Raw genomic sequence first — 11,335 nt, forward strand, 5'->3', positions numbered from 1 at the left:
GTGTGTGTGTGTACTCACATCTGGTACTGTACAGTGTAGGTGGTGGTGTGTGTGTGTGTGTGTACTCACATCTGGTACTGTACAGTGTAGGTGGTGGTGTGTGTGTGTGTGTGTGTGTACGCTCACATCTGGTACTGTACAGTGTAGGTGGTGTTGTGTGTGTGTGTGTGTGTGTGTGTCCTCACATCTGGTACTGTACAGTGTAGGTGGTGTTGTGTGTGTATGTGTGTGTGTGTACTCACATCTGGTACTGTACAGTGTAGGTGGTGTTGTGTGTGTACTCACATCTGGTACTGCACAGTGTAGGTGGTGTTGTGTGTGTACTCACATCTGGTACTGTACAGTGTAGGTGGTGTTGTATGTGTGTGTGTGTACTCACATCTGGTACTGCACAGTGTAGGTGGTGTTGTGTGTGTGTGTGTGTGTACTCACATCTGGTACTGCACAGTGTAGGTGGTGTTGTGTGTGTATTCACATCTGGTACTGCACAGTGTAGGTGGTGTTGTGTGTGTGTGTGTACTCACATCTGGTACTGCACAGTGTAGGTGGTGTTGTGTGTGTGTGTGTGTGTGTGTGTGTGTGTGTGTGTGTGTGTACTCACATCTGGTACTGCACAGTGTAGGTGGTGTGTGTGTGTGTACTCACATCTGGTACTACACAGTGTAGGTGGTGTTGTGTGTGTGTGTGTGTGTGTACTCACATCTGGTACTGTACAGTGTAGGTGGTGTTGTGTGTGTACTCACATCTGGTACTGCACAGTGTAGGTGGTGTTGTGTGTGTACTAACATCTGGTACTGTACAGTGTAGGTGGTGTTGTGTGTGTGTGTGTACTCACATCTGGTACTGCACAGTGTAGGTGGTGTTGTGTGTGTGTGTGTGTGTGTGTACTCACATCTGGTACTGCACAGTGTAGGTGGTGTTGTGTGTGTACTTACATCTGGTACTGCATAGTGTAGGTGGTGTTGTGTGTGTGTGTACTCACATGTGGTACTGCACAGTGTAGGTGGTGTTGTGTGTGTGTGTGTGTGTGTGTACTCACATGTGGTACTACAGTGTTGGTGTGTGTGTGTGTGTGTGTGTGTGTGTGTGTGTGTACTCACATGTGGTACTGCACGGTGTAGGTGGTGTTGTGTGTGTGTGTGTACTCACATCTGGTACTGCACAGTGTAGGTGGTGTTGTGTGTGTGTGTGTACTCACATCTGGTACTGCACAGTGTAGGTGGTGTGTGTGTGTGTGTGTGTGTACTCACATCTGGTACTGCACAGTGTAGGTGGTGTTGTGTGTGTGTGTGTGTGTGTGTATGTGTGTACTCACATCTGGTACTGCACAGTGTAGGTGGTGTTGTGTGTGTACTCACATCTGGTACTGTAAAGTGTAGGTGGTGTTGTGTGTGTGTGTGTACTCACATCTGGTACTGCACAGTGTAGGTGGTGTTGTGTGTGTGTGTGTACTCACATCTGGTACTGCACAGTGTAGGTGGTGTTGTGTGTGTACTCACATCTGGTACTGCACAGTGTAGGTGGTGTTAGTGTGTGTGTACTCACATATGGTACTGCACAGTGTAGGTGGTGTTGTGTGTGTGTGTGTGTGTGTGTACTCACATATGGTACTGCACGGTGTAGGTGGTGTTGTGTGTGTGTGTGTGTGTACTCACATGTGGTACTGCACGGTGTAGGTGGTGTTGTGTGTGTGTACTCACATCTGGTACTGCACAGTGTAGGTGGTGTTATTATTATTATTATTATTGTGTGTGTGTACACAGTGGTACTAGGGTGGTGTTGTGTGTATGTGTGTGTGTGTACTCACATCTGGTACTGCACAGTGTAGGTGGTGTTGTGTGTGTGTGTGTGTGTGTGTTCACATCTGGTGCACTGCACAGTGTAGGTGGTGTTGTGTGTGTGTGTGTGTGTGTGTGTCACATGTGTACTCACAGTGTAGGTGGTACTCACATCTGGTAGGTGGTGTTGTGTCGTGTGTGTGTGTGTGTGTGTGTGTGTGTGTACTCACATCTGGTATTGGTGTTGTGTGTGTGTGTGTGTGTGTGTGTGTGTGTAGGGTGGTGTTGTGTGTGTGTGTGTGTGTGTGTACTCACATCTGGTACTGCACAGTGTAGGTGGTGTTGTGTGTGTGTGTGTGTGTGTGTGTACTCACATCTGGTACTGCACGGTGTAGGTGGTGTTGTGTGTGTGTGTGTGTGGTGTTGTGTGTGTGTGTGTACTCACATCTGGTACTGCAGAGTGTAGGTGGTGTTGGTGTGTGTGTGTGTGTGTGTGTGTGTGTACTCACATCTGGTACTGCACAGTGTAGGTGGTGTTGTGTGTGTACATAGTGTAGGTGTTGTGTGTGTGTGTGTGGTGTAGGTGGTGTTGTGTGTGTGTGTGTGTGTGTGTGTACTCCCTTTTACTGCACAGTGTAGGGTGGTGTTGTGTGTGTGTGTGTGTGTGTGTGTGTGTGTGTGTGTGTGTGCTCACATCTGGTACTACCCGGTGTAGGTGTGTGGTGTTGTGTGTGTGTGTGTACTCACATCTGGTACTGCAGAGTGTAGGTGGTGTTGTGTGTGTGTGTGTGTGTGTGTGTGTGTGTGTGTACTCACATCTGGTACTGCACAGTGTAGGTGGTGTTGTGTGTGTGTGTGTGTGTGTACTCACATCTGGTACTGCACAGTGTAGGTGGTGTTGTGTGTGTGTGTGTGTGTATGTGTGTACTCACATGTGGTACTATTACAGTGTGGGTGGTGTTGTGTGTGTGTGGTGTGTATGTACGGTGTTGTGTGTGTGTGTGTACTCATCTGGTGGTACACAGTGTAGGTGGTGTTGTGTGTGTGTGTGTACTCATCTGTGTGCACAGTGTGTGTGGTGTTGTGTGTGTACTGCTTATGTGTGGTACCTGCGGTGTAGGTGGTGTTGTGTGTGTGTGTGTGTGTGTACTCACATCTGGTGCTGTAGGTGGTGTTGTGGTGTGTGTGTGTGTGTGTGGTACTACCGTGTGGGGTGTGTGTGTGTGTGTACTCATCTGAGTACTACACAGTGTAGGTGGTGTTGTTGTGTGTGTGTGTGTGTGTGTGTACACATCTGGTACTGCACAGTGTAGGTGGTGTTGTGTGTGTGTGTGTGTGTGTGTGTACTCACATCTGGTACTGCACGGTGTAGGTGGTGTTGTGTGTGTGTGTGTGTGTGTACTCACATCTGGTACTGTACAGTGTAGGTGGTGTTGTGTGTGTGTTGTGTGTGTGTGTGTGTACTCTCATCTGGTACTGCACAGTGTAGGTGGTGTTGTTGTGTGTGTACTGTGTACTCACATGTGGGTAGTGTTGTGTGTGTGTGTGTACTCACAGTGTAAGGTGGTGTGTGTGTGTGTGTGTGTGTACTCACATATGGTGCTATACAGTGTAGGTGGTGTTGTGTGTGTGTGTGTGTGTGTACTCATGGTGGTGCTGCATGTAATTTTCTCACCGGCGGTCTTGTAGGTGGTGTTGTGTGTGTGTGTGTGTGTGTGTGTGTGTGTGGTGTGTGTGTAGGTGGTGTGTGTGTGTGTGTGTGTACTCACATCTGGTACTACACAGTGTAAGGTGGTGTTATGTGTGTGTGTGTGTGTGTGTACTCACATGGTGGTACACAGTATAGGTGGTGTTGTGTGTGTGTGTGTGTGTGTACTCCTCATCTGGTACTACACAGTGTAGGTGGTGTTGTGTGTTGTGTGTGTGTGTTATTGCTCACATCTGGTGCACTACACAGTGTAGGTGGTGTTGTGTGTTGTGTGTGTGTGTGTACTCACATCACGTGTGTGTGTTGTGTGTGTGTGTACTCACATCTGGTACTGCACAGTGTAGGTGGTGTTGTGTTGTGTGTGTGTGTGTGTGTGTGTGTGTACTCACATCTGGTGCTACACAGTGTAGGTGGTGTTGTGTGTGTGTGTGTGTGTGTGCTCACATCTGGTACTGCACAGTGTAGGTGGTGTGTGTGTGTGTGTGTGTGTGTGTACTCACATCTGGTACTGTACAGTGTATGTGGTGTTGTGTGTGTGTGTGTGTGTGTGTGTGTACTCATGTGGTACTTTCACAGTGTGGGTGGTGTTGTGTTGTGTGTGTGTGTGTGTGTGTGTGTACTCACATCTGGTACTGCACGAGTGTAGGTGGTGTTGTGTGTGTGTGTGTGTGTGTGTGTACTCACATGTGGTACTGCACGGTGTAGGTGGTGTTGTGTGTGTGTGTGTGTGTGTGTGTGTGTGTGTGTGTGTGTGTGTGTGTGTGTGTGTGTGTGTGTGTGTGTGTGTACTCACAGTGTAGGTGGTGTTGTGTGTGTGTGTGTGTGTGTGTGTGTGTACTGTGTGTGGTGTGTAGTGTGTGTGTGTGTGTGTGTGTGTGTACTCACATCTGGTACTGCACAGTGTAGGTGGTGTTGTGTTGTTGTGTGTGTGTGTGTGCTCACATCTGGTACTGCACAGTGTAGGTGGTGTTGTGTGTGTGTGTGTGTGTGTGGTACTCATCTGGTACTACCGTGGTGTATGTGGTGTGTGTGTGTGTGTGTGTGTGTGTGTACTCATGTGGTGCACTGTAGTGTAGGTGGTGTTGTGTTGTGTGTGTGTGTGTGTGTACTCACATGTGGTACTGCACAGTGTGGGTGGTGTTGTGTGTGTGTGTGTGTGTGTGCTCACATGTGGTACTGCACGGTGTAGGTGGTGTTGTTGTGTGTGTGTGTGTGTGTGTGTAGGTGGTGTTGTGTGTGTGTGTGTGTGTGTGTACTCACATGTGGTACTACCTGCGGTGTAGGTGGTGTTATGTTGTGTGTGTGTGTGTGTGTACTCACATGTGGTACTGCACAGTGTGGGTGGTGTTGTGTGTGTGTGTGTTGTTGTGTGTGTGTGTGTGTGTGTGTGTGTGTACTCACATGTGGTACTGCACAGTGTAGGTGGGGTTGTGTGTGTGTGTGTGTGTGTGTGTGTGTACTCACATGTGGTACTACTGGTGTGGGGGTGGTGTTGTGTGTGTGTGTGTGTGTGTCTCATGTTTTCTGCGGTGTAGGTGGTGTTGTGTGTGTGTGTGTACTCACATCTGGTACTGCACAGTGTAGGTGGTGTTGTGTGTGTGTTGTGTGTGTGTGTGTACTCACATGTGGTACTGCCAATGTGGGTGGTGTTGTGTGTGTGTGTGTGTACTCACATGTGGTACTACTGCAGGGGAGGTGTAGGTGGTGTTGTGTGTGTGTGTGTGTGTGTGTACTCACATGTGGTACTGCACGGTGTAGGTGGTGTTGTGTTGTGTGTGTGTGTGTACTCACATGTGGTACTGCACGGTGTAGGTGGTGTTGTGTGCGTGTTGTGTGTGTGTGTGTGTGTGTGTACTCACATGTGGTACTGCACGGTGTAGGTGGTGTTGTGGGAGTCTGAACTCCTCCACTTCAGAAGTGCTTTATTCCGCTCCAGACCCACATCGTATGGAGGAGGAGGAGGCTCCAAGGCTGGGGGTGAGAAACCACATCATCATCAGCATCATCATCATCAGAATCATCATCACCACCACCATCATCAGCATCACCATCACCATTATCATCACCATCATCAGCATCACCATCACCATTATCATCACCATCATCATCACCTTCATCATCATCATCATCATCACCATCATCATCAGCATCACCATCACCATTATCATCACCATCATCAGCATCACCATCACCATTATCACCAACACCACCACCATCATCAGCATCACCATCACCATTATCATCACCATCACCTTCATCATCATCACCATCATCACCATCATCATCACCATCATCACCAACACCAGCCCTAGTGTGTGTGTGTGTATGTGTGTGTGTATGTGTGTGTGTGTGTGTGTGTGTGTGTGTGTGTGTCAGCATTCGCCTGTGTAGTGTACAGGGCTGTGGTGGAGGCTAAACGCACCTCCTGAATTTCAGAAATTGTATTTATACGCCTCTAATTACCCGCCTCTAAATAGCATTTATCCACCTTGAAATAGCCTACCGTTAAGTAATTTTAAATGAAGCTTAGTGTAACAGGTTAGACCTTACACTTATGTATTCACAACATAATTGCACAAGAGATCTAACCTGGAAAATCCAGACCCTGATAATCTAGAAAGATTAAGGGTCTGGCAAAGAGCAATGTAATGGCCCAACTCGAGGGGCGGCAACAAGCATGCATTTAAAAATCATACTGCCCTACAGTTGTGTATAGTAGACTAGCTTAGCTATGTAGCTGGAATAGCATATTAGCAGCTGCAACAGTTGGCTTGTGTGAACTTTTTCAGGAGCTATTGGCGAACTTACCCTGTATGTTTTGCTGTGCATGCATGTGTGCAGGTGTGTCCTGCTTTTTTATTCTTCACTTTGAATGCATTTTTGCTTTTGTCTGTCTAATATCTTTATAGGGAGAGGTGTGTCCTGTTTTATTCTTCAATTGACATGCATTTGGTTTTCTTTTGGCCTGTCTAATATCTTTATAGAGAGTGGAGCTATTGGCGAACTCAACCTGTATGGTTTGCTGTGTGTGTGTGCAGAATAAAACTTCAGTAGTATCTTGTAGCCGTTTTGGGTCATCTTTATTGATAAACAACACAATGCAGAAGTCTACCCAGTTACCTTAGCCTATGTGGTTTTACAATTGAATAAGGTGAATAGTTTCACATTGGTGGACCTACGCAAGTTGATCCATATTCCATATGTGTTATAGTATAGGCTACTGTCAGTTGATCCATATTCCAATCGTTTTATAGGATAGGCTACTGTCAGTGACCAATCGTCTTATAGTATAGGCTACTGTCAGTGACCAAGTGTCCAATCGTCTTATAGCACAGGTTCTCAAAGTGCGGCACGGGGGCCAATGGCGGCCCACGATAACATCTGATAACATCTGTAAACTGTACAACTGTACTGTGTGCTTTGAAAAGAATGAATCTCTGTTTAGTGGTGTGTAGTGGCCGTCAGGTTTTCCTGTGGTGCTTTGGTAGCTGGAATTGGCCCTGAATAAGGCCTAGTCTGATAAGCAAGGCACACAGAGACTGTTTGTTCTAAATAAGTTTGTACTTGAAATGGACTGCAACCAGAACTGTTATATCCCAAATGTGTCTGTTGAGGGTGTAGAGAACCCCAGGGATTGTGTGTGCATTGCATTTTTCACAATTTTTGCCAGGTTTAGCCTCCGTTATGAATTAAAATGTGCAATAAATATAAACTGTAGAGATGCAACCTGCTCATTAAAATGATACAAATGGGGTTTAATGCTATACATATAAACTGTAGAGCTGCAACCTGCTCAATAAAATCATTACAAATGGGGTTTAATGCTATACATATAAACTGTAGAGATGCAACCTGCTCATTAAAATGATACAAATGGGGTTTAATGCTATACATATAAACTGTAGAGATGCAACCTGCTCAATAAAATCATTACAAATGGGGTTTAATGCTATACATATAAACTGTAGAGATGCAACCTGCTCATTAAAATGATTTTTCCAGTTTTTTTTCTTTTTCTCCCCCCGAGGTTCCTGAATTGGCCCTCACCAATCAAAACTTTGAGAAGCCCTGCACTAGAGAGAGTCTGCGTACCACCAGTGGTACTCGTCCCACTGGTCTACCTAACATCAAATACTCAACGTTGTTCGTTATTGGTAGTGAGGTGGAGGACGAAGATGACAGTGTGTCCACAAGACTGACAGGCCAGTAAAAAAGAAAATGAAACATTCAACATAATAACTTATTCCAATGTCTGATTGCAACATACTAAATAAAATTGGCTATAGGTGTGGCGAAGGTAAATAGCCTACAATCTAATGTCATCCCTCTACTCATTTATTTAGCAGAGGGAGCAAAAGCACAAGCACCAGTATCTAAGCAATCAGGTCAGCTAAGGTAAGTTAGCCTATACGTTTCCTCTTATGAGAATACTTGAGAAATTTAAATATTCAGGGCTATGCACAAATGCCAATTTTGTCTTGTAGTGTGGGTCTGTCTAATGGCCATTTTCACTTTTGAGCAAAGCGGTTGGTGGGGTCATTGATATGTCCAGGTGTTTTATCAGACATGGCCTCGGTGGTAACCCTAGCTGGGGAGGAGGGTGACAGAGAGAGTATAGAACTATTCTGCATTGCTTTGGAGTTAATAGGTCACGTGGCTTTGGAGGTATTGAAATGGTGATTATCTGTCGAATTTCCAACATCAAACTAACTTCACCTCGGTTAGTCCGATGGGCTTCAGGGAAGGCTGGATGACTAGCCTACTCGGTTAAAATAAGGTAGACATTAAGCCAGAGAGCTAACTTACACAGATTTAAGCAAAAAGTCTTACCTCGACAGAGGACTGTGCAAGCCGCGCAAAAGATAAAAAATCCAGTTATGTTCATCGCATAAGTGTAGACGACGTCAAACAATTGAACTCCATTTTCAGACTCGCGTAGCCCAAGTTTCGATTTCGTTTCTTTCCCACGCAATCCCTGGTTATGGCCAAGCCTACTCCATACGGGAAGGATGCGGAAACCATCAACAACAACAAAATAGGTGTCGAACACAAAAAACAACAGACACCTTGCTCTCCGCGTGTAGAAACATTGGGAAAAGAGTAAAATGACTCAGTCGAGAATATTTAAATCTCCGTCATACCAGGCAAACCACAGCAAACCTCCCCCGTGTCATTTTGCGGTTAAGGTGTCAAAAGCGACACTGGGCACCCGGGGCTCTATGTGGCCGCAAACCAGCGCGTGACATCCGGAACTTGACTTAGCAAGGGAACTTTTCCTGTGTTGTTGCCATAGGTTGTTGCGCACTTCTTGTGAGCTGTGTTGATGTGTCCGCAAGATAGCCGTTTTCAGTTCCTCAGTTCACAGGGCGTCGTTGCCGAGAAATATGCGCTGTAGGTTCCCAGGAGTTTTCTGTGCGCTGTTACGAAACGCACATAATCAGACCCACCGCAAAAACAGGAACCCCATGCATTGACTGGTTTGGTGCTGTTGCATCTGCTGATCTCTCGCTCTCTCTCTCTCTCTCTCTCTCTCTCTCTCTCTCTCTCTCACACACACACATTTCGCATTTTATGGTTATGGTTATGGATTTAGCAGACGCCTTTGTCCAAAGTGACACATAAATACAAAGCAACATAATAATATTTAAAATTGAACAGGGAACATATTAGAATGTTGGTCAAATATAATAAGGAGAATAGTTATAATAAACAATAATATCAATTCAATCAATAGCCTAATAAAATTAAGCAATGAAAATGAGGGGAAAGGCAATAATAAACAATCATATAAAAACAATGACATGGTAAGACTACATTAAGGAGAATATCAATAATAAACAATAATGTCAAATGAATCAACAGCCTAATGAAAATAAAACAATATTATACAAACCATAACACATAAGCGCTTAAACAACTAAGTACATGTTGAATAGGAATGTCTTTAGACCCCTCTTAAACGACCCAAAACTACCACAGGAGCGGAGGCACTGGGCAACTCATTCCACCAACATGGAACCACTGAGGAATAGAGTCTTGAATTAGACCTAGTTTTTATGACTGGTCGACACAACAGACGCTCATCAGAAGACTGCAGTGGGCGGTTGGGGATGTAAGACTTAATTATTGAAATTAAAATTACTAGTAGCAGATCCAGTCAGTGTCCTATAGGCCAAAGTGAGAGATTTAAATTTAATTCTGGCTACTATAGGGAGCCAATGGAGAGTAATTAGGATAGGAGTTACATGTGTCCTCTTTGGCTAATTGAAGACCAGGCGTGCTCCAGCATTCTGAATCAGCTGTAATGATCTTATTACACAAGCGAGTAAGCCAACTAATAGTGAATTACAATAGTCCAGCTTAGAGATGACCATGCATCAACCTGTTTTGTCTGTCATAAACTATGAGCAGGAATCTTACAGGCAATACAAATGTAATCTCCACAAAACATCTTAATTAGGCCTACATTACATCAAGTAGTTTTCTGAAATTGTATGTAGTCTATAAATATGTAGCCTAAATGAACCTCTATCTTACCCTGGAGCTGATCACAGCACAGAGGAGCTGATCAAGTATATGTGTAAGAATACTCATAATATAGTGTATTTGTGTGTGTGTGTGTGTAAAGTATAAGTATATATAAGTAAATATATATATATATATATATATAAGTTACTTATATATGTATAAGTAAATAAGTATAAGTATAAATACTCTTTTGATCACGTGAGGGAAATTTGGTCTCTGCATTTATCCCAATCCGTGATTTAGTGAAACACACTCAGCACACTGTGAACACACAGTGAGGTGAAGCACACACTAATCCCGGCGCAGTGAGCTGCCTGCAACAACAGCGGCGCTCGGGGAGCAGTGATGGGTTAGGTGCCTTGCTCAAGGGCACTTCAGCCGTGCCTACTGGTCGGGGTTCGAAGCAGTAACCCTCCAGTTACAGGTCCGAAGCCCTAACCAGTAGGCCACAGCTGCCCCACTGGCCTATCGTCTATTAGTATGTGACAGTCACTGAGTGTGTGTGGCATGACAAATAACCGGATGTTGCTCATTTTAGTGAACTGACAATCTGACGATCTGATCTCACAGTTCAGTAAAAGAATGTGTGTGTGTGTGTGTGTGTGTGTGTGTGTGAGTGTCTGTGTGTGTGTGTGAGTGTGTGTGTGTAAAACCAAATGATGTGGAACTTCACCTCTATGATCAGCTCTATAGGACACTAACATGAATTGTGCACCACCATGCTTAACTGTCTTCACAGCGTACTGTGGCTTGAGTTCAGTGCATGGGGGCCGCAGACAGTTTGTCCAAAGACCCGTAACATTCAGCCTAACAGCCCAACATTCCTTTTTCTTCACTCTCTGTGAAGGTAAAACACAAACCTGATACATTTTGGTCATGTTTTGATTTGAAATTGAATATGCAATGTTCCCAATGCATTGATATTAAAGAATTAACAGCTTTTCTAAGGATTTTGAGCTTATTACATTTTTTTAAGTATATTTTTGGGTTTTTTTTATGCCTTTAATTTACAGGACAGTAGAGAATGACAGGAAGTGAGTGGGAGAGAGAGTCAGGGTGGGATCCGGAAAGGACCACGGGGTGGGAATCGAACCCGGGTCGCCGGCGTACGGTGCAGGTGCCCCAGCCAGTCGCGCCACAGCTGGAGCCTCCACATGCATTATTCCACTATTATTCTGCACAGAACTGTATGTGCACTGCAGCATCCTGGCTCATTTCTAGAGCAACTGTACAGTATGTGCACTGCAGCATCCTGGCTCATTTCTAGAGCAACTGTACAGTATGTGCACTGCAGCATCCTGGCTCATTTCTAGAGCAACTG

The 11,335-nt window shown here is 45.0% G+C and overlaps 1 protein-coding gene across 1 annotated transcript in view; it reads right to left on the bottom strand.

Annotated features, from left to right (window-relative positions):
- LOC125292016 overlaps positions 1-8,961 on the bottom strand; it is a 33,133-nt gene extending 24,172 nt beyond the window's left edge. The window contains exons 1-2 of the mRNA XM_048239085.1: positions 8,317-8,961; positions 5,346-5,457 (exon numbers count right to left, since the gene is read on the bottom strand). Of these exons, the coding sequence (XP_048095042.1) occupies positions 5,346-5,457; positions 8,317-8,371 (167 nt within the window). The 5' untranslated portion in view covers positions 8,372-8,961. The remainder of the gene's footprint in view (positions 1-5,345; positions 5,458-8,316) is intronic.
- Positions 8,962-11,335: the final 2,374 nt, after the last annotated feature.

The sequence above is a fragment of the Alosa alosa genome, chromosome 3, assembly GCF_017589495.1.
Source record: "Alosa alosa isolate M-15738 ecotype Scorff River chromosome 3, AALO_Geno_1.1, whole genome shotgun sequence".
NCBI lineage: Eukaryota > Metazoa > Chordata > Actinopteri > Clupeiformes > Clupeidae > Alosa > Alosa alosa.